At 38.8% G+C, this 23,496-nt stretch overlaps 3 protein-coding genes across 4 annotated transcripts in view; 2 read left to right on the top strand and 1 right to left on the bottom strand.

The window, feature by feature from the left end:
* LOC135469357 (bifunctional glutamate/proline--tRNA ligase-like) overlaps positions 1-3,245 on the top strand; it is a 31,420-nt gene extending 28,175 nt beyond the window's left edge. The window contains exons 33-34 of the mRNA XM_064747986.1: positions 1,108-1,251; positions 2,004-3,245. Of these exons, the coding sequence (XP_064604056.1) occupies positions 1,108-1,251; positions 2,004-2,160 (301 nt within the window). The 3' untranslated portion in view covers positions 2,161-3,245. The remainder of the gene's footprint in view (positions 1-1,107; positions 1,252-2,003) is intronic.
* Positions 3,246-3,315: 70 nt separating this feature from the next.
* LOC135469358 (DNA polymerase eta-like) lies at positions 3,316-11,388 on the bottom strand. 2 transcript variants are annotated; one of them, XM_064747987.1, is made up of 10 exons: positions 10,945-11,388; positions 9,530-9,664; positions 8,004-8,218; positions 7,513-7,682; positions 7,019-7,122; positions 6,406-6,525; positions 6,031-6,154; positions 5,028-5,093; positions 4,433-4,605; positions 3,316-4,276 (listed from the first exon to the last, which is right to left on the bottom strand). In XM_064747987.1, the coding sequence occupies exons 1-10, from the start codon at positions 11,067-11,069 to the stop codon at positions 3,316-3,318; spliced, it is 2,193 nt and encodes a 730-aa protein (XP_064604057.1). In that variant the 5' UTR covers positions 11,070-11,388. The 2 variants fall into 2 exon arrangements, with proteins under 2 accessions (XP_064604057.1, XP_064604058.1); XM_064747988.1 differs by having other exon boundaries at positions 10,974-11,101.
* Positions 11,389-12,285: 897 nt separating this feature from the next.
* LOC135466265 (lysosomal-trafficking regulator-like) overlaps positions 12,286-23,496 on the top strand; it is a 50,957-nt gene continuing 39,746 nt past the window's right edge. The window contains exons 1-8 of the mRNA XM_064743675.1: positions 12,286-12,667; positions 15,332-15,420; positions 16,157-16,322; positions 16,971-17,079; positions 17,355-20,050; positions 20,839-20,991; positions 22,259-22,397; positions 23,061-23,260. Of these exons, the coding sequence (XP_064599745.1) occupies positions 12,614-12,667; positions 15,332-15,420; positions 16,157-16,322; positions 16,971-17,079; positions 17,355-20,050; positions 20,839-20,991; positions 22,259-22,397; positions 23,061-23,260 (3,606 nt within the window). The 5' untranslated portion in view covers positions 12,286-12,613. The remainder of the gene's footprint in view (positions 12,668-15,331; positions 15,421-16,156; positions 16,323-16,970; positions 17,080-17,354; positions 20,051-20,838; positions 20,992-22,258; positions 22,398-23,060; positions 23,261-23,496) is intronic.

Below are 23,496 nucleotides of genomic sequence, written 5' to 3'. Positions count from 1 at the left end.
AGGTTATAGCTCAACGTCAAGATTATTCAATGGCAGGAGACAGTAGATACTCACCTGTACGTATGACAGGTGAGTCACACCAAGGTTCACAGGTCAAGAATATGTGATGGCAGGAAACCAGTATGTGTGACAGGTGAGTCACTAAGACTTGAAAGGTTATAGCTCAAGACCATGGTTATACAGACCAGTATGTATCACAGGTTGTAATAATCATCAAGACTTTAGAGTATATAGGTCAAGGTACAAGGTTATATGATGGCAGTAGACATTAGAGACAAGTATACACGACAGGTGAGTCACCAAGACATAGAGATTTTGGCCCACGGTCAAGGTTATACGATGGTAGAGACATTAGAGACAAGTATACATGACAGGTGAGTCGCCAAGACACAGGGGTTATGGCCTAAGGTCAAGGTTATACGATAATAGGAGACAAAACAGACCAATATGTATGAGAGGTGAGTTACCAAAACTTCAAGGGTTATGGATCAAGGGTATGCGATGCTGGATTTGCTGATGGTGAAATAGGCAAGGAAGATGCAGCTAATGAAGTTTATTGATTAGAAAACTTAGAGTGCGCTCCTCTTCAGTGTGTGGGTCTCGTTCACACTACCTGTATACAAATGATTGTTCCAAAACGTCCTTGTGACAGGAGGACTGCACAAAGAGTTGCTGACTTGTCTTGGTGCACTTCTTTCCATGTGTAATAGATGAGGGAGCATTTTTTACCCTCCTTCCAAAAATGACAAGGTGTAGTGATGTTGTCTTCCCATGCTGTTCACACTCATGCATTTGAGGAAGATAAAGATACATTTCCTATACATAGTTATATTGTGACCCAGAAGTCATCGTACTGACAGTGTATTGAAGATTTGTGCTTAGGATTTAAAAAATTTCTTCATGATCAAATGAATTCATGTCTGAATGCAAATTACCACATCAAATATTTTATGGCGTGTGTCCTGTAAGTGTTGAAACATATTGCTGTTATTGAGGGCATAACCCTGTTTTTGTTTTTCTGTCTGTCACGTAATGTAGTGACTTTTGTCTCTGCTAAGCAGTAACAAAGGATGTTGTTTTAAAATGATGTTGTTGTTGTTAATACAGAGCCAAGTTTGATCTGGACACTAACCTGTCATTGTCTGAAGATTGGGAAAATTTCTGTCAGAGCCTCGACAAGAAGAAGCTGATCCAAGCCCCATTCTGTGGAGAGATCCCGTGTGAGGAAGCCATCAAGAAAGATAGTGCTAGGTAGGCCAACTCACAACATGGGTAACATTGGCTGAAGCCTCCGCTCAATTTTTCTCTATTTTCTGCTAAATTGTAGGTTCAAATAGTATCAACAAAAGAGATGTATAAGTAGAATGTACAAGTTTAATAATGCCTCACGGAGCAAGTCATATTTACATTAATTGAAGTAAATAATTGGAATGGCTTGTATATGAACTGTGGCTGTTTGTTTACCGTTTGAGGGCCCTTACTGGCTCAGAAGGATGGTTTATCGGTTAACAGGACTATCACCAATGAAGTCTAAAATTCAGATCAACCTCTGACCACTTCAGCTGTGGCTTTATGTCTGGAGGTTTTTCTTGGCATGGGGCTATGGCTTCCTGGACTCGTAAAAATCATCAGTGCAGTGTTCAACACCATTCAGATAAATACAACGTTCATCACACAAAAATGCATTCTTTATGTTTTGGTTTGGAAAAATATTTTTTTTTGTATATATAATTTTTAAAACATGTTATATACAGATGTTTTAGTATGAGAGTACATGTAGACTGCCCCAAGTCACAGTTCTGGCCATGGATCAACTGACTCAGCCGCAGCCTGTGGTGACAATTTTGTCTCAGTTACCTGGCCAGGTGTGGTGTCCATCTGTTAAACCCTAAGAATACTGTCATAGCCAAGAAATGCTCATAACGAAAAGAAAAAACCATCACCAATAAAATAAATTACATGCAGAACTATATGAGAAATCTTGTTGAATTTGTGTGTTTCAGAGATGTGGTGGTAGAGGAAGGAGCCCCTGCCATGGGAGCTAAGGGACTGTGTATACCGTTCAAGCAGCCTGCCGCTCTTAAACCCAATGCCAAGTGCATACATCCCAAGTGCAACAAGCCGGCTAAATTCTACACGCTTTTTGGGAGAAGTTATTAGACACAGTGAAGGCGAAAACGACAAGAAAAAACAGAAGAAAAGTTGTCACATTTCAAGGGCATTGACTTGTGTGTTAATGGAGAAATATGGAAAGTTTTAATGATAAAGAATATTTAAAATCATATGATTTCTATGTGAAATGCAATTTAATTAAAATGTATGGAAAGAAGTATTTATAGATCAAATCATCACACTGTGAACTGCTAATCAGCTTAACTATTGTCTCATGGATTTGATTGTATTACTGCTGCATGTAGTAATTGATTGGGATAAAATGTCTGTTCTGAAATGAAGAAAAGTGAAATCATTGTCAAAAGGGAGACATAGTGTTGACTTATTTATTTCAAAGAGAATTGATTTATTTGATTGGTGTTTTACGCCATACTCAAGAATATTACACTTATACGACCACGGCCAGCATTACAGAGGGGGGAAAACTCATGACCCAAAGAGATATGAATGGCACAAGAGCAAATGCGTATGGTACAAGGTTAAATTTGTATGGTACATGGGCAAATGAGTATAGTGCAAATATATTTACAATTTTCTCCACATACAATTTAAGACGAGTAATAAATTATGCACATCTATGTAACACTGAGAAATACTTAGATGTTTTAAGGTAAACTGGACGTGTTTAACACAAATAAAACCTGGCCAAACCTGCTGACCAGACAGGACAGTGTTAATTATGACCAGAGATCTTTTAATTTCTCTCTGTCATAATAAGTGGAAACAACTAACACAGAATCAGACTGGCGTTAAAAATGACATAACCTTTAGAGAGTGTGCCCTGAGTTAATATGGGTGTATGATGTAGTGATAATTTGTGAACAATTTTTTTTTAAATTTTTGTCAGACATACATGTACAAACCATCAATAAAAAAAAAAAACAGGAAACCACACAAACATTTTTCTGACCCACCTAATGAACAAATTATTTTACAAAAAAAATACTAACAAGCTGAAAATAAAACAAAAGAAATACTAACAGTGTCTACACAGCAATAGTGCTGATGTGAGATCAGGAAAACAGCCAGGTACCAAAATTCCACCCAAACCTGGTTCTGGCCTTGAGAGCAATAATACAACAATCTGACATGCAAATTCTTAATAATTTTAAATGTTCCATTATATACATCTTAAACAGGTTTTTACTTGCTTTTAAAAAATGAATGAAGAGAGGTAACCCCTTTAGCATATTTGGCTTTCTTGTCACTATGACTGGAGGTAATGGGAGTGTCAGACATTCTTTTCTTGGCCAAGTTTTTACACCTGTTCTCTAGTCTTACAGCAGGTGAGGCTTCCTGCTCAGAAAGCTCCAAAGCAAAATGAAAATCCAGATGTTCTGGTAATTCCCAGGCTGGGATCAGTGTGGCACACTTGTCACATCTAGTCAGATCAGAGGTATCAGTATCCAGTGTACCAACACCCTTCTGTGTACTCTCAGGCAATGCTGAATTCTGTTGGTCTTCGTTATGAAGTGATATTGCCCGTTTGAGTTCTACACATTCATCATCTGTTGCATTTTCACCACAAGTAATTTTGGTAGTTCTTTCCTCCAGAGAAACTGTTGGTTTTTCTCCGGATCGTATGATTTCAAAGTCGTCATTTCCATTCTTGAATTCCACTTGGCTGCAGTTTGAATTCTCGTTAGATGACATCATGCAAGTTTTCTCTTCACTTTTTGTTGATTCCCCTAGATATACCTTGGAGGCATTCGTGTTTTCACTGACTTGGACGGAGGCAAAAAATCCAAGTCTTTTGTTTCCGGTCAAACTACTACTGGAATTGGATGAATCAACATGAGGCCTCTTTTCCTCAGTGATATCTATAATGTCAGGTGAGTCTTTGTCACATGCATTTAATTTGCCACTGGAATTTTCAGAGTTCATTTGCAGAAAGTTTTCTATACTTCCTCTCTTGACTTTCTTTGCATTTCCTAGTTTGGACGAACTACTAGGTACATGTAGCTGGGAACTGGGCAACTGGGAAGAACCCACCAAGGAGTTGTCTCCCTTCTTTGCCAGGTAGCCTGCTATTCCAGGCGTGACACTGGTTCCTTCCTCCAGAAATTTGCTGGCGGATACACCCAAGTGGATGAGTGGGGGTGTCCTGAAATAAATAATTTCACTTATAAAATATTTACTGAATGTTGATGAATAAAGTTTGTAGCAAACTAAATTAAGTTCTAACGTATGTGTAATTAAAGTAATTCAAAAGGCCTGTATTCAAAAAAGCTTTATACCAAAGCATATCAAGTGTCATTACCATGCTCCTTGGGCTGGATTGCCAGTGTTAAACTGCAGAAGTAAGGAGAAGGCATCAGAGATGAGTTTACCAGCATCGTAACGCACAATAGCAAATGACCTTGAGACTAAAACTGGCTGAGGTCGGCACACGTAGGACAAGGACACAGTCATTGTTTTGGCAACTCTCTTGTTCTAAATTTAAGAAATAAATAAATAAATAAAAGACTGAGTTTGCAGTATTTTCTGAAAAAAACCTAAATAGAAGTATATTATGTACCAAAGTTTTACCAAATTAGACACTCAAAAAATGCTACCAGTAACAACTATGTTCATTGTGTAAAATTGAAACCAGATGAGTCTGTAGTTTATATACAGTAACCGTATGAAAGTATGAAATTTATGAAAAGTCAAAAAGCCAGTTTACATGCACATGTACATTTAAGCCAATGAAATGCATTAAAGACTATCAGTGACAACCTGTGTTTCTCCAAGGCACAACTACAACAGAAAACTGGATTTGGAGTCAAATCTGCATGCAAACATTGTACACAACTACACAACCAATCCATCTACATGTTGTAAATGTCATTACACTGGGTATCAAATGTACTTACATCAATTCTGTCCTTTTCTAACCTCTCCACTACCTCACTCCCTAACTGTTGTAACCAGTGCTGCACCTATAACAAAGCACACAGGTATATAATTGATTCAAATTAAAAACAAATTTGCACCAAAATTATAAAGACAAACTGACGGAGGAAAAAAATCTCAATGAATACCATTTTCTAAACTGAAGATTATTTTCTGTGCAAAGGCTGTATATTCTAATTTTGGATTAATGCTACGTGAATATTTTAAGTGAGAGCTGTATTCGAGCTCATGCTACATTCTAGGTGACCATATCATGTTGAAGTCTACATGTACATTCTGAGTGAGTGTTTTGTTTTGTGATTCGAGCTTATGCTACATTCTAGGTGACCATATCATGTTGAAGTCTACATGTACATTCTGAGTGAGGGTTTTGTTTTGTGATTCGAGCTCATGCTACATTCTAGGTGACCATATCATGTTGAAGTCTACATGTACATTCTGAGTGAGTGTTTTGTTTTGTGATTCGAGCTCATGCTACATTCTAGGTGACCATATCATGTTGAAGTCTACATGTACATTCTGAGTGAGTGTTTTGTTTTGTGATTCGAGCTCATGCTACATTCTAGGTGACCGTATCATGTTGAAGTCTACATGTACATTCTGAGGGAGTGTTTTGTTTTGTGATTCAAGCTCATGCTACATTCTAGGTGACCATATCATGTTGAAGTCTACATGTACATTCTGAGGGAGTGTTTTGTTTTGGGTACATGCTAGTTTCTACAAAATGGATGTTGTATTCCAGTCAAACACAAGAAGCATTCAGAAGCTGTTTTAAAACGGTTATACATGAATCATGAAAGTAGTAAAATTTCAGAAATACATGTATACAAATACTGACAATTTACATGTATAATGTAGCCTTTTAGTCCTCACTGAGCCATGTTCAATCCTATGTCTCTTTGTTGTGCCTTACATCTACATGTACGTGTAATTTAGAGTAACAATCTATTTTCTGTGTCCTACCTTCTTCTTTGTGTCCAGACATTCCTTGCCCATAAAGTTCTTGCTGCAGCCGATGGACTTAGGCAGCTGCCTTGGGGAGACTGGCTCATGGTCGATCCCACGGCAAATCTGGTACAGCCATTTCCTAGTGGTAAATAAGGGTATACACAGGATGAGGCCAGGTCAGCAAAGAGCATGAAGTCTACTCATGATCTCAAGTGATACAAGAAAGGGTTTTGTAATTTAGACATCCGATATTCTAACATTCATATATAGGCCATGTGAACTGGCAGGATAAAACCAGCCTTAGATCACGGACCTGGATCATGGATCAGCTCGTATAAAGAAGGATCAACTGTGGATCATCTAATTTCTCTTTGTTGTACTCTGACATACCCAGTTTTATCTCCAAAGCTTTTCTTCAGGTCTGCTTCCTCCACAGCACATAATTCTCCCATGTTCTCTATGGCATACTTCTCCATGATGGCAGCCCCCATTTTACCACCAAAATTACGTCTGTTTAAAAAAAAAAGAGAAAAAATATACTGAGTGCTTTAAAGACAAAATCTTTGCAATGAAACTGAAAAAATATATTTTTCTTTATTTCCTAAAAGCATGCATGTGCACTCTTTCCTGGCTCTGGCATGTTTTCTCCAAATAATTCATTCAGGCTATATGTCACACACTACAAATACAAAACATATAGCTTATATTACAATAATATCATTAAAACTGTCTTTTAATGTCACAAAAAATTTCTGGACAAAATAAAACACCGTATAAATAGCAGTTCATAATTGTGTGTCTTATGTCATGTGTATGCTGAGGTCAAGGTCACAGTACATAACTGCTTACAGCAGTATTTGCAAAATTAATTACATGTACCATGACAAGACAATGTCTGCAGCAGCAAAACTCAGAGTGGTTACAGGTAAATTAAGGCTATGTGTACCTGGTAAAGCAGACCTGAGATGTTATATATCTACATGTGATCAGACAAAACACTTACACCTTCCTCAGAGGCATACAGTTGAACATGGCGGGAACAGAGCTCTGAGGAATCACGGTTTGTTTGTTAGGTTTATGAAAACCACACACCAGCTTGGCCAACATCTGAAAGCCATCACCATGTTTAACATGTGCATGACACTACATGTACATTTGCTTTTTTGATTTAGTTTTCCTCTCATTTATTTTCACATCAATTTACATCTTGTAAGTTGCATGTACCCAGTACTTCTATGTGACTATTGAAGAGGGCTGACCCATTTTACACCTTGAATCACTTCCTGATGACAAGCCAGAAGGTGAATTCAAATGCATTACTTAACTAAATAATACCCCTCCGACATACAAAGTTCACATCCTGATCATTCACTTTCACTGTTCTTTTTATGGCATAAAATCAGGTCAATAATAAAACATTTATCGATATCTTTCCCCTACACTGATACCTTTTGCCTACTGCAATTGAACCAATTATTGATACGAGACACATCTGACCTTATTGTGCCCGATGCCTGCGGAACACCTGAATCCCGTTTCTGCGTACACGGCTGCTCTCATTTCTTCAGCGACCATAGCACCCATGGCCAGAGCTCGCTGCTGAGGGTCATCATTTTCTGGGTCAAACACTGACCCCAGCCAGTCTGATACACCCATCTCACGACCAGCTGTAAACAGGAATAGAGATCAGAGACTGGGATTCTTTTTGTACCAAACAAACCTTTCACAATGGAATAGCTATTTAGTTATTTTGTATAGTTATTTCACTGTTCACTGAGCATAAGTTGTCGTCATGGTAACACATTTTGCTGTGAATGATTTACAGATCCTTTCTCAACTATGCTTCGAACAAATGCCTTGATCATCTTGTGACTTATCACAACACAGACATCAGCACTAAATTCCTGTTATTACACAGTAAACCTGAGATTTAAAAGACTTAAAATGTCTTTTTTTCATTGTTATCTGATAGAGGCCGCATTACCCACCATCTTCTTCAATTTTGTCAGAATCTGGTTTCCATCCCTGAATGAAGGTATTTGGGAGCTGATTGGCAGTGATTATCTCCCCTTCTCCCAGATCCGCTAACCTCTTTCCCACCTCCTGGGTGAGGTCAATGTAAGCTTCATCGATACTGGCGCGTTCCACACAGGAACTAAATCTGCTGAGTACCTCGATGACCTCTACCCCAGCCGCACGATATCTGTGAATACAGAGTAGACATAGTCTACACCTAAGCTTCAAAACCATTTGGATAACTGTAAAAGTTGCATCAAGTGTGTTCATGTACATGCTAACAAAAAGACATAACTAACTCGAGCAGTTAAGCAGATTAAAAAATGTTGTGTAATTTCGGTATTAGACATCAACTGACTTTTATTTGCCTCTAAAAATGAACTTTTGTGGGTGAAATTCTAGGTGATTTAGGGTACTTACTAAGGCTCTTCATTACACCTATAGTGGTTGCATCACAAAACATTTGTGACTTAATGGTTCGATGAAGAAGTTGTTTTAGGTGATTTAGGGTACTTACTAAGGCTCTTCATTACACCTATAGTGGTTGCATCACAAAACATTTGTGACTTAATGGTTCGATGAAGAAGTTGTTTTAGGTGATTTAGGGTACTTACTAAGGCACTTCATTACACCTATAGTGGTTGTATCACAAAACATTTGTGACTTAATGGTTCGATGAAGAAGTTGTTTTAGGTGATTTAGGGTACTTACTAAGGCTCTTCATTACACCTATAGTGGTTGCATCACAAAACATCTGTGATTTAATGGTTGGATGAAGAAGTTGTTTTAGGTGATTTAGGGTCCTTACTAAGGCTCTTCATTACACCTATAGTGGTTGTATCACAAAACATTTGTGACTTAATGGCTCGATGAAGAAGTTGTTTTAGGTGATTTAGGGTACTTACTAAGGCTCTTCATTACACCTATAGTGGTTGCATCACAAAACATTTGTGACTTAATGGTTCGATGAAGAAGTTGTTTTAGGTGATTTGGGGTACTTACTAAGGCTCTTCATTACACCTATAGTGGTTGCATCACAAAACATTTGTGACTTAATGGTTCGATGAAGAAGTTGTTGTCCACAATGATGAATCAACACAAAAAAATGTTTTTTTTTTAATACTATGATACACAGGTAAAATGTTTTCCATTAAAATATGAAAGCAGCATGACTCACTTGTACAGCCTTACACGTGCTGCTGACTACAACATGAACAGGTTAGCTTTACCCCTGACTTCAGCATAGTCACTTGGACAGGTAACATGTAGCTTTACCTGACTTCAGCATGACTCACTTGGACAGGTTAGCTTTACCCCTGACTTCATCATCACTCACCTGAACAGATTAGCTTTACCCCTCGCATCAGCACGACTCACTTGGACAGGTTAGCTTTACCCCTGATTTCAGCACGACTCACTTTGACACTTTAGCTTTATCCTTCATTTTAACATGACTCTCTTCGACATATCAGCTTTACCCCTGACAGGTATGACTCACTTGGACAGGTTAGCTTTACCCCTGGCTTCCTCCACTTGGACAAGCTGTATGGCAGGACACTTCTCCTTGGCTTCATCCCCTCTCATATGACGTGTCACCCCACATGCTCGGGCCTCATACCCCACAGCGATGATCCTAAAAATAGAGGAATTATTTAAGCATTTTCATCATATTTTAAGCAGAAGTTGGGGTTATTTTCTGATAAAATGTTCAAAGCTTAGGGATACTGTATTCCTAGAATAGGCCAGAAAACACCCATGAAATATAATGTTTGGATGTGACTTCATTGACGTACTGAGCAATTCATTGTATACTGCCATTCTACACAAATTACACTGATTAATGTGTGAATCAGTGTAAGGACAGACCTGAAAAGGCCAAATGTATACCTAGGAGTACTAATGATCATCTCAGAAAAAGTTCAGGAATTTAATTTCAACAGGTTCAAGTCAGAAAATGGGGACAGCTAAATTAAGGGGGCAATGACAATACTCCTTACAAAGACTTATTTGGGATGAGTGAAAATAAGGAAAGGAACTAAAACTGTTTGTGCTTTCACAGCTTCCAAGCTGTTTCCACGAATGATTTCTAGCTTCTTCATCAGTACAGAGCAGTCTGCAACATGGCAATGTTGTAACAGTTGGTTAGCAACACAGCAGGGGCACTAGTATAGTAAGATACACTGCCCTTTTGGGGGAAATTATAGACAGTTTACTGGGCAGTTTATACAACATACAGTTGTCTAGTTACCCTCTAAGTGTTAGTCTAAAATATTTGAATGGGCTTAAATTTCTGTTTCTGAAATGTGGTAATGTCTTGTAGCCAGTGAACAATTGATGCTAGCTTAAAATACCCACTGTAATGCAAACAAAAACAAGATCTCAGGCTACATCTGGCTGCAAACTGCAAATTTCTAGCTCTCATAGTTTTCAATTTACAGACCAATGAAATTATAAACATGTAACTTCAAAACCTAAAATTTCTTTTTTTGGACCACATCTCAACAAGTTATAAACATAGACAAAAACCAAATGCAGATTAGGCAGCACCAGCCCAAACTATTCTGGAATACATCAAAGTTCCCTCAAAATTTAAAACTTTTGATGATGGCAAATATTTGAACAATAACAAGTTTCTAAAGTTTTTAAAGAGATTTTAATATCTTCTTCAAAGTTTATGTAAACTAATATCGCTCTACATGCATATCAAATTTTAGAAGGATCCCTCCACTGGACACCAAACTAATTAGTGACCTAAAAGAACTTTACGACCGTAAAAGATAACAGTCACATGTAATTTGCAGTTTTTTACAAAAAGCACTGTCCGAAAAGAGTTTTTTAAACTGTTCGAGCAGAAAACAAAGGGCTCCCAGCTTTATGCTTGTAAGCCTAATAATATGGGGTAGAATTCCTCACGCTCCACCCTTCCACTTGTTGTACTGTACCACAGCACAGGGCTTTCCCTTCAGGCTTGGTTTTTCCCTTTGCTCCACTTGAACATAGAAACAGTCCATGTCTACCAGTGCCACCACTCGATCCATCGCACTAAACTAAGGCTGATTAGCGCATAGACAGACAGACTGGTTTCCTAATTGTCCTGCTTTGTATAGGCCTATGCCACGTTACCTGAGGTAAAAGCAAAAGAAAAAAACAAACAATTATTTATTTATTTACTTGATTGGTGTTTTATGCCGTATTCAAGAATATTTCACTTATACCACGGCGGCCAGCATAATGGTGGGTGGAAACCGGGCAGAGCCCGGGGGAAACCCACAACTATCCGCAGGTTGCTGGCAGACCTACCCACTTACGGCCAGAGAGGAAGCCAGCATGAGCTGGACTCACAGTGACCGCATTGGTGAGAGGCTCCTGGGTCATTACGCTGCACTAGCACGCTAACCGACTGAGCCACAGAGGCCCCCAACAAACAATTAGGCTTTATTCAAATATACATACATTTATATGTATGATAGGTCAAGATATGTACATCCACATCCACACCAACTGAAGCAGCTCGATTCTGAACCATATAACACAGGCAGCTACGAGCTGAGCGTGCCATGTATGATAAAACAAATACTGCGGGGGATGAAAACTGTTATGTAAAGGTTTACACCTTATATAAATGCATGTGACTTACATGTGATCGTCACATGACTGTAGTTTATACCAGAGCTTGATATACATAGATATACGTAATAAATGATCTAACACAGCATAGGCCCTATAACCCTGTTTTCTGTCACATCGATACTCATCTGACTAGTAAGCTGGCCAGCCTTCTTCGATCAATGTGACGTTGGCCTACAGTGTACAGATATGCCATTTGGCAAAGATTTGAAGTCCTTTTATGGACATCCAAGACAACTAACACACCTACATATGTATATGGCAAAACACAGGAAACAGTATATGATACAGTACAAGTTTGTGAACACGTAAAGTACTGAGAGATCAGTTGTTACTGCATGAGAAGAGAAGATCAGTGAGAAGATTTACAAAAAAACATCTTCAGTTTAACATCGGTGTGCTGTTTTAAAATTCTGTTTGACGTTCCAACAAGCAACTTATTTTTAAACTCTGTGTTATGTAAAAAGAAATATAATGAAAAACTTAAAATCAACCAAATTCTCCCATAATTGCTTCCGTTTACCCTGCTCAGTGGTGCACTCTTCACGAATTTCCCTCCAACTTCCAGGGATATCCCGTGACCTCTGACATCATGACGTCAAGAGCTTATCACGTGCCAATAACATGGCGAACTTTGTTATGTTTATTACATGTGGAATTGGACGGGAGGCGTGAAGATGGAACACGAAATGCACACCAGCTGACAGAGAAAATTGCACACTCGCCGTATATCACCGGTAGCTTAGGAAGAAAGAGAAAGATTCGTTAATTCGCGAGATAGGCTCTGGAAAAAGCGTGCCACCTGTTCGACATACGGAGTGCCGGTGAAATGGGGTTGCATAAACTGGGACGTCTGCTGAGAAATTGTCGGGAGGCCTGCGGCTTTGAAAGCCCACTGTCATCTGGCGCCGCTTGACAGTTTCATCACAGTATCGCACGCTTCTACACAGCCACGATGTCAGGACAGAATCTGAGGTTTCTGTGGGAGGCTTTCATGAAACTTCCTGATGTAAGTGTCTAGTACATCAACCGAGAAAGCCCAAATTTCTGTAGGCCTATATAATTCAGTTCAAAATAGAACTTTAACTTCCTCTTTCTAAGAATTTTGACACTATTGATGTGAAGTTAAGTATTATACCAGATTGACTTGCATTAAAATATCTGCCTGTATATAGGCCTGTATTATACAATTATTTACCCAGTTATGTACAAAATGGATTTTCAGTGGAAATTAAAAGCATTTTATTCCTATATCAGAGTATTATTGCATTACAATTTACATTCAAGGAACGTTTCAAGAGCATAAGAGCATGTTATTTTGCTGCCACTGGAAGACAGTTCTCATGAATTATGGGCATTGTTTGTTGTTGTGTGCGTGTGTATTATATTACTGAAGCACTATTAATAATGGTGGTTAGCATAATTTACACATATGTATAGGCCTAAATTGTTCATATGTGTGAGTAAATTTAGGTCTGAGGTATGAGCCAAGTACTTTGTCACATAGTTCCACCTATAGCCTACTTCCTCTGCTCTAGTGTTCTGTGAAGTGTAATACAGTTATGACATATGGATGTTAAAAAGTAATATAATTATCATACAGTGAGAATCATCTCATAGGAGACTAACAACATATGGAAGTGATGATAGTGACGTCAGTTGTAAGTGTGAAACTTGCATCTCATTGACATTTTATTTCTGAAGGCCAAGAATTGAAATAAAACTCATTCATTTAAAGAATGCACTGAAACATTTCAGGTAAAAGATACTAATTGTAAAGTAGGTACATGTATATTTAGGTATTTGGTGGATGGGTGCTAAAGAAGACACAGTGTAATATATCCATATCCACTGAACAACTCTTCACTGCCACATGACTTAAAAATTGTTGAGTGATGTACGGCGTAAAAAGCCAGGAATACACGTGTAATTGTGAAATTTTTCATCTTCTAAAGTGTAACCAGTAAATTCCACATGCCATAACTGTTCACAGTCTCAGTTTAAGACATGTGTATGTACAGTAACATATGTCAGATTGATACCATTTCGGTTTTTAAGAGTACAGTAACAACATAGCCTGACATACATATACATATACATGTAAGTACACAATGTTAAGATGTATTCTGATACAAATACATGACCCTGATATAACTTTATCAGTCATGTCAGTAGCTGTTTGAACCTGTTTCACCTACTTACATGTATGTCTATCTACATTTACGTTATATGACATACTAGTGCTTGCTGAGTTTATAAATGATTTGACAGTCGTGATTATGGTGGTCTGGTTGTGTATTATACATGTATCTTTCTCTTGTTTGTTTTTGACAAGGATAACCATGTTATGCTCAAGGTCCGTAGCTGTTCAAAGATTTTAATGTAAAGTTTATCTTTCTTGTTAAATTTCTGAAATCCTGCAATCCTAACACATGTTTGGAGTGTGACAGGTTTCATAACAATGACTTCCAAGCTTCCATGCTATTCGCTTTGTTACATCTACATATATGTGTGTTGACTGACCACATACTGTTGAATGAAGACATACTATAATTCTTCAGCTTACTTTTTGCATGTTTCTTAGATATTTATTCAAGTGTATTCTCAGATTATTATTCTTTACAGACTGATGAACTTTTTTTGAAGCCCTGAAATTGGCCACTCAAAAGTTATTTTGTCCACAAAATCTAATAGGGAAGTTTCGAGTTCAAACTTTTCCATCGTTAAAGATAAAAATGTTAAGCAACTATTGCGAGATCAACTTTACCATAACACGGGAGTCTGCAAAAAATTACCCAAACAGTTATATATAGTAGACAAATGCTAGAGAAAATTGAGGAGCTGAACATTTGTGAACTTAAGAAGTTTCTAATGGAAATATGTGTCATTTGTGCCTCTGGGTCACAGTGAGATGATTGATTGGTAATTTAATGTCTACTAAAATTGCCTAACATTTTGCACAAGTCACATGAAGCAGTAGGATTGTTTTACCTTTAACCGCAAAAGAGTTATAATTCAAAACTCCTCTATTAGACAGGTGCATAAATTGCACTCAAGTTGCTTTTTCACATGCGAACAGTTTGAGCAGTTAGGGTAGTCTGAGTGAATGGGTACTCTGGCCAGTTCATCTGTAATATGTCAGAGACAGGGTAAAATGAAATATTGCTTTGAAGGTAAAAATAGTGAGCTTCATAGTAAAGATAAATTGTCAAGATGTGATACTTGCTTCAGATCTTATAAATATGGAAAAAAATTTAACTGAAAACATTTAATTCAAATTTACTAAATTGAATTCAGATTCACCTTGTTAACTGACCTTAACCACATTATCATGCAGTATCACCTTTGATGTAACTGAGCTTGGTTAAATAAATGCAACCTATCATATTATTTTATTCTTACTACGTGAACCCCTGAATGCAAATAATTAACTTTCAGTTGATATATCATGATTAATTTAAATTTCACAGGTCTACTTCTGTTCTAATGAGGTTTGTTTGTCAGCTGAATTAAAAAGAGAGAAAATTTAAAGCATGTAATAAAACTAATTTCCATGATTCCAGTTTGTTAATGTTCATCTGGCAGGAATTGTAATCAAGGGACATCCTGTCCCAAAAGGTGGCCTCTAATGTTTTTTTCTGTTCAGTTATGAGGTTATGCATCATGATTGTAGAGGAAGCATGAAGCACTGGACAAGTTCCTTTGGGCTTACTGTCAGAAATGCAAACACCTGGAGATGGATGCTGAACTAGTCAAGTTTGGGTAAGCCGTTCACCTTTTGACAGAAAACTACAAGTTTTTGAGAGCCATCACTTGTATGATTTATAACAGGCTTTGCTAGAAGACGACTGACCCTTGACAAATGAGGTCAGCTCCTTGTTTGGTTATAGTTTTTATTCGGGAAGTTTGTCAGACTTGTGTTTCTAATGTGGGGTATTGGATTCCACCAAGCTTTTTGCCTGGGCTCCTCCACACGTAAACCCAATCATGTGGACCGATACATATTCACATGGATGAGATATCCATGAATTCAGAGTAAAACAATCAAGTGAATAATTTAAATAATTTAAAGTGTGGGGGGCCTCCATGGCTCAGTTGGTTAGCGCTCTAGCACAGCATTATGACCCAGGAGTCTCTCACCAATACGGCTGCTATGAGTTCAAGTCCAGCTCATGCTGGCTTCCTCTCCGGCTGTAAGTGGGAAGATCTGTCAGCAACCTGCAGATGGTCGTGGGTTTCCCCCTGGGCTCTGCCCAATTTCCTCCCACCATAATGTTGGCCGCCGTCGTATAAATGAAATATTCTTAAGTGCGGCATAAAACACCAATCAAATAAATAAATAAATAAATAAATCAAGTGTGTGATATTACATGTATTGTAATATAAATTAAACATAGCATATCTATATATTACATCTATAAAAGCAAAGCAGATGCATAAATCAGTTAGTCAGCAGGTTTGTCCGATTTGTAATACAAATGTGTCATTTGTGTAACAGGGACATGAAGAGTGTGTGTAACATCCTGGCACGTGAATTTCTGGCTGACATACAGCGTGTGTGCAGCCTGTCAGATGACGAGGATGACACTGGGCATCTGCGAGACTACTTGCTGTGTCAGAGAGGCTGGAGGCTGTTATTTGTCATGCACAAGTTGGGACTGGAGGTAATTGTCATGGCTAGTGTAGTGGATAGGAACTGTTGTTTGTCATGCAGAAGTAGACACTCAAGGTACTATAATCCTTAAACTTTTTCAACGGTGTCTGCAACCATTATTTTGAAAGATTTTGTGAGAACTATGGGCTGTAAATAAATGCTTTGCACAGTTTTGCAAATAAATCCTTGATAACATCATTTTCATGATAGTTGTGTGCATAAATTCCACTTAAAAGAGTGCTTTAGTGGTTGAAAAGGTTGAAGATGTACAGTAATTGCTAGTAGGTTAGCATAGTATTGCTGTTTGTCATGCAGAGATTGAAACTAGAGGTAATAGCTACATGTAGTGTGGTGACTGAACACTCTTATTTCCCAGTTTGTCATGCGAAGAAAAAAGCAACATGTACATTGTAAGTGACCATCAGCAGAAAGACCACTGGAAACTGTTTTGAGAGATCAGTAGTTATCCTTGAAAACTCAAAACGTTTTTCATCAAAAATATGTGATATGTGTGGTAATAATGATGCATGGGTTCTTGTAAATGTTAGCAAATTGTGGTAAATTCAGAACAAAAGATCTAAATGTAATGACACATGTTTAGCATTTCAGCATTCTAAAGACTGAAAAAGGTGTCCATATTACCCCTCTTCTATTGTAGGGTTTATCCTGTGGCAGAGATCTGGGGGGTCTGCTGGTGTCACTTTTACCCTGGTGTCAGAAATTTGTTGCTGTCCCCACAAATACATCTTCATGCTCCTGGCAACAAGGTAAATATTTGTATAGCAGCAATGGGCCTTCTCCTGGCAGAATGTTAGGTTTTCTTTTCTTCAATTTTGAAAATAAATTGCTTGTCCATGTAGTTCCCACATTATATTGCCTCAGTCATAATGAATTTTTGAGGGCATAACAGTGTACATTTTGTACAGATTGGATCATTTTAAAAACAATTTAAGCATGTGTAGTACATATACTGATATACTGTGACATTTAATTTATTTATTGGAAGGAAAACTCACCTGAACCCTAATTACATATGTTTCAGACATACCAGCAACTCTTGTGGATGAGTGTTTCTACTGTCTGTCCAAGCACACCCCTCACCACACTGTCCAGGTGACAAGAAATAAACCTACCGCTCCTGGGGGCAAAGCGAAGGGAAGCCCGCTGTTTCAGAGGAGAGCGGAGTATTCCATCAGGAAATCCTTTGTTAAAACTAGTCATGATGGGCCAAAGGTCAGTTCAGACTCAGGTGAAGAGAGCACATTCAAATTTGGCAAACGAAAAAGGTATAGACGTCTGAAACCAAAGAGCAGCAAGCCCAAGAGTCATTCCTTGTCACACTACTTCAGTCAGCAGCAGTTAAGTCCCTTTGAAGACGGTGATGACCTGGATACTCTGTTATCAGAATTAGTCATGGATAGCAACGACATTTTGAGTCCGCTAGAATTGTGCTGTTTGCTTTTAGACATTGTCAGAGATTTGTGTTTAGGAGATTCCCAGCCACTCTCTCCCACCAAAACCATTTCCTCTACGATTATTCCTCAGCTGTTGCAGAGCTTGACACAGCCTTCAGACGAGGAATCAGTGGATGTTCAAGATTCTCAATGGCCTGAGAAAAACAAACTTCTTTTTAAATTGCGTCTACTTCATGTTATTCTTACAGCAAGTGCAATGACTGTTGGCCATCAAAATGGAGTGAATATTCTAGTCGGTCACAGGATCATTCCTACACTGTTAAAAACTGCCCAGGATATTGTTGGTCACAGATCCACAGACTGGGAGTCACCAGAGTCACAGTTGGCATTCAAGTTTCAGTCTGACTCTGTTCAAGGATGCTTAAGACTCACTGAGGCAGTTTTCCAGTATTTGCCATTCAATTTAACATTCATCAGGAGTGCAGTGAACTTGATGGACGAGTTCAAGGAAAATCATGGGTTTGAAATGCTGGAGCAAGTGGTGCTAAAGGAAGATGATGTCTGCTGCAGAAAACATTCAAACAGTAGCAAAACTGGCCATGATGCCTCCTGTAACAGTAGTATAGTGTGTATAGCATCAGATCTGATTTCCACTCTCAAGATTACCAAAGTGAACTACATCCATACCATGACTTGTCTGAAGAAAAAACATCGTAAGTGTCAGTTTAGTCAGTATTTGGACCACCATCATGGCATTCTAGGTCCTGTTGAAGGTTCCAGCGAATCAGGACCCAGCACTGCAGGTCGCTTTCAAGGTAACTCAATTGCCTCCTCTGTTTTGACAGACACAGGGCCTCTGTCCAATTCCACCTGCCTGGTTGCCATGTTAGCGACCTTCCTTCTCAAGCTCCTGCCACAACTGTCCTCTAAGCAAATCCAAGTTCAGGTTCTCTCTGCTTTATACTCAGCTGGTATATGTTGCTGCTTATCACCAGATGTTTTACTTGATGTCGTCATTCAAGCTGCAGGTCCGATGTCGTGTTCTGTCAGAAGTCACCTCTTTGAAATCATGGGCAGGTTGTTGTTGGAACAGCTATTTGCCGGTAGTGGAGTGCAACACCTAACATGTCCTGTCTGCAGCACGGAGGACTCTGGCCCAACAGAGGATCCTGGAATAGGAAGTGCTGCTCATCTGGTCGCAGACAGTGGGTTTTCCAGCAATGAGGCTCTTGCGGGCTGGTCACAGCAGGAGAAACATGCAGGCATGTCCAAGTGGAAAGCTCTCACAAAGTTAAAGCAGCTTGTGTTTGCTGAAGACCTGTCTCTTGCTTCTTTGGTGACCAGACATCTGTGTCTGTTGGCCATTAAAGGAAACAGCACTGTCAGGAAACAGTTGTTTTTCAACATCATCTTCGTTGTGTTTCAGTTATTCCGACAGAGAAAACCAGACAGTGAAGAGTCTTCTGGCAACGAGTTTCCAGTTGGCGGAGCAGAACCTTTGTCTGGTAACCATGGTAACGTGTCTTTTCCTGTTATCCACCATTGTTTGGCTGCCTTGCCGTACCTCCTCCAGGAAGATCAAATTCTGAATGCATTCTTGAACAAAAAAGGACTGCAAAAGCTCTGTACTCTTTTAGAGGAGAATTCACTGAGGCAAGTTGTGTTGAAAGTTTTAGAAGCGTTGGTGATATTTGATGAGCGACGTTCAGATAAGTCCATGGCATCCTCCCAGGTTTTGACGGTGGGAAGTCGACATGGTTCCAGTTCCTCGGGGTCACAACTGACCTTGTCGGAAGCGTCTGACACTATTGGCAAAATAGTTATCAGGTCTATACTGAGCATACTTTGGACTAAGTCAAAACCTTTCCGAGCTGGGGATGCTGACATTCTAGTGCATCGCCAGACAGTACCTAGAGACAATAGCTTAGACACTGACAGTTACGACTCAGAAACCAGCGACTCGGCGTTCTCCACTTCAGAACTACTCAAGCTGGAACAGCTCACTGTTCTAACAGACTTGTGGAACTCTTGCCGATTTTTATGCCAAAAAAGCCCAGGATTTGTTCAGATGTTTTTGGATTCTGATCCACCTGTGGCTGCTCTGGCATTTGAAAAACTGAAGGATGTGGTGGCCTCTTTGTCCAGTGCCAACCTTATTCACAGACAGTCACGGGATGAATCTCAGCAGCTGGATGTTAAACCAACAGTGTCTGTGAACAGTGAGAACTCCATGCTTGTCTTAAAACATCGTTTGGTGCTGACAGAGGCTCTCATGGGCGTGTGTTTTGTTGCCTCCGCCAATCAGCTGTCAGGCCCTGTACACGTGAGTTTGTGGTAGTAATTAAACTATTGGATTTGAAAACAGGTTGACCACCTTTTCAAATCCTGCTTCACAATATCCCATGTCAGAGAGTAATGAAGCAATCCATTCAGTACCGTACGTGAACCTTCATTTTCCAGATCTATTAATGTGTGTGGAGTTTTCTCCACACATACATGTAGACCTAATTGAAGCAAAATATCCTTGGTGACATATGGGATTAATGTAGATGGTGGGATTCAGTATGATGCTTCTCTGCAGGAGCTGGACTACTCACACTTTTGGTCCCCTGTTCACAATCATCTTGAATTAAGAACAGAGAAAAAATGCTGCAAATGTGTGCCATCTGAAGCATGAAATTGTGAAGGTGTTAAATCTTTTGAAACTTTGATTTACATATGTTTATTAAGTGTACATGTACTTTGTTATACTTTTATCTGTAATTTAGACCAAAATTTTTGTGGTCTACATGTACATGTAACTCAGTTCTCGAAGTTCAAAGGTACATGTAAAGATTGTTCTCTCTTTAATACTGCAGAATTGGCAACAGGGGTATTAAATTTAAGTTATCCATGAATATTAATGTGAGAAAGTCTGTTTTCTTTAGTTTTATCGCATAACAAGTTGTAAAACTTAAAAGCTTGATATATTGTGATGACCAGCTTTTTAACTTCTTTCTGTTTTTGCCCATGTGTGCTCATTTCCCCATTTAGGGACAGCTCATACAGCCTGAGACTCTGGTCAGGCTTCTTGTTCCATTCATTTATCCTTAATGTTGTTTTATTGGTCAGAAGCTAAAGCAGGTTGGTCAGCTGGTGAGCTTCCTGCGAGAGGCATTGTCGTTGTGCCGTCACATAGACAGTATACGACTGAAGCTCTTGTTTGATATGTTACTGGCGTGCTGTGGAATCCTGCCAAAGACGTGTAACAGGCATGCTCCCAGGGTAAAGCAGGGGATGTTCATATACATGTTAAAATGTTACAACAACTCTCGCAAAATTTGGGATTTTCCCATTAATAGAAGTGCTCCTAGGATATTTCACAATCTCCCATAAACATGCATGAACAGAAATGTTTCAAGGATAAGTTTATAACTAAGGTAGCCCCTGCAGACACACAACAGACATTACCAAATGTCTTTCAACCTTCTCGATCATAAGTAGAAAAAAGTTGAATGTTGAGAAGTTTATTTACCTGTAGCTCAGACATGAAAATTTACATATATGTGTAAGGTTGGTCAACTACAGAGCAACAACTTCTGATGTCTTTACATTTTAACAAGTTCAAGTGTGTTCAGTAACTTAGAAGAATCACCATTAATGCACAGATCAACCTTGAAATCTTTTGAAAAATCATATACATATCGTTATGACCTGGTTTGCCAATGTTCATTTACATCATCTTTGCTGTGCACATTATGAAGATTGGAGATGAAGACATTGTAGTGTGTGACATTGTTTTTCATTGTACATCTGGTATTGTTGGCTGTACAGACAACACCTGATATTGTTGGCCATACAGACGTGATATTGTTGGTTATACAGACAACACCTTATATTGCTGTCTGTACAAACAACACTGATACTGTCGGCTATATAGACATCTGCTATTGTTGGTTGTACAGATGACACCTGCTATTGTTGGTTGTACAGACAACATGTGGTATTGTTGACTGTACAGACAATATTTGATATTGTTGGTTGTACAGGCAACACCTGCTATTGTTGGTTGTGCAGACAACATCTGATATTGTTGGTTGTACAGACAACACCTGCTATTGTTGGTTGTACAAACAACATCTGGTATTGTTGACTGTACAGACAATATTTGATATTGTTGGGTGTACAGGCAACACTGCTATTGTTGGTTGTACGGACAACATCTGGTATTGTTGACTGTACAGACAACATTTGATATTGTTGGTTGTACAGACAACATCTGGTATTGTTGACTGTACCGACAATATTTGATATTGTTGGTTGTACAGACAACACCTGCTATTGTTGGCTGTACAGACAACATCTGGTATTGTTGATTGTACAGACAACACCTGGTATTGTTGGTTGTACAAATAACATCTGGTATTGTTGACTGTACCGACAACATTTGATATTGTTGGGTGTACAGACAACACTTGCTATTGTTGGTTGTACAGACAACATCTGGTATTGTTGACTGTACAGACAACATCTGATATTGTTGGTTGTACAGACCACATCTGATGGGGACACTTCTGATGAGCTTCATGGGCAGTTAGCGAGCAGCAGCGAGGACGACAGTGGGACGTTTCATACTGAAGTTGGCTACGAGAGTGACAGCGAGAGCTCACAGTCTGACACACACAAAATGGGTATTGTGTTTTTGCTATAATGTTTTACCTTCACACCATGGTAAAAATGTGTCAGCATGCAACTATGAGGTATATTTGTTCATCTTAAGGCTCTGAACGAAGTGCATTTATGTTCACCTTAGATCATTGCGATAAGTCAATGTTCAGCTGGCTTGCCTGTGGCATGACATTACACATAAACAAAGAGGTTGTCAGGTCTCATGCCACAGGTCTCATGCCACCGGTCTCATGCCACAGGTCTCATGCCACAGGTCTCATGCCACTGGTCTCATGCCACAGGTCTCATGCCACTGGCAGAAGTTCTTGATTGCCATCATGCTGTATCCTAAAAGTGAAAAGTGTGGCATGAAACTGTGTCAGTTGAATGTTTCATTGAATATTATCAACTGTTTCTTATTTTAAAACGATCTCATTGCTTTATAATAGGATATTATATATACAAGTTATAAACTACATATAGTAAAGAGTAAACTTAAATGGTTAAACAGGACCATAAAACTGAATTAAAAAGCTCTGGTCTGAAATAATGAGGCTGAATTCCTAAACTGCTAGGAGGAAGGTATACTGATATGAACATTGCATGCCTGTTACATATGTGTATCATCATAAGAATACAGATTTTCAAAGGCTTTTGCTAACTTTCATATTGTTGCCTTCCCACAGGTGATCACAAGGTGCATCGAGGCCAGGAAGAGGAGATAAACAACCTTGATCCCATGGCTCCTGTGCACCGCATTCTGGTGGACGTTTTGATAGAGATGAAACAGTTACCAACAGCAACCACCTTAGTCCCATATGTGCTGCAGAAAATCATACAGGGCATTCAGGCTAACAAATGGCATGCAGAGGCCTTGTGTTCACAGGTAATTACTACCCCTACATTTTTTATGTAAAACCTAAGTACGATTGAAGTATAAATATTACCTGAATATATCTATTATTCATCAATTTATTATGTAAAATTGAAAGGTGTTATTGAAAGGATATCTCAGTAGAGCCGTTTTATACAATACAAAGCCCTGTAAATTTATAATGATTGCCCTTTAGAAAAAGGGTGTGTGGGGCCCTGCCAAGTAGAATGTCTTGATGTGCTATGGGT

This window comes from Liolophura sinensis, chromosome 6, assembly GCF_032854445.1.
Source record: "Liolophura sinensis isolate JHLJ2023 chromosome 6, CUHK_Ljap_v2, whole genome shotgun sequence".
Taxonomy (NCBI): Eukaryota; Metazoa; Mollusca; class Polyplacophora; order Chitonida; family Chitonidae; genus Liolophura; species Liolophura sinensis.
This window is presented reverse-complemented; position numbering and strand designations above follow the sequence as displayed.

What these genes read in the sequence shown, in the direction of transcription:
- LOC135469358 (XM_064747987.1), bottom strand. Translation starts at nt 11,069, where the DNA reads ATGGATCGAGTGGTGGCACTGGTAGACATGGACTGTTTCTATGTTCAA. An exon ending in GGTAAAGCTAACCTGTCCAA is followed by an intron (nt 8,219 to 9,529) that starts GTGAGTCATACC and finishes CTGTATTCACAG; the next exon opens with ATATCGTGCGGCTGGGGTAG. An exon ending in AATCCAGCCCAAGGAGCATG is followed by an intron (nt 4,277 to 4,432) that starts GTAATGACACTT and finishes TATTTATTTCAG; the next exon opens with GACACCCCCACTCATCCACT.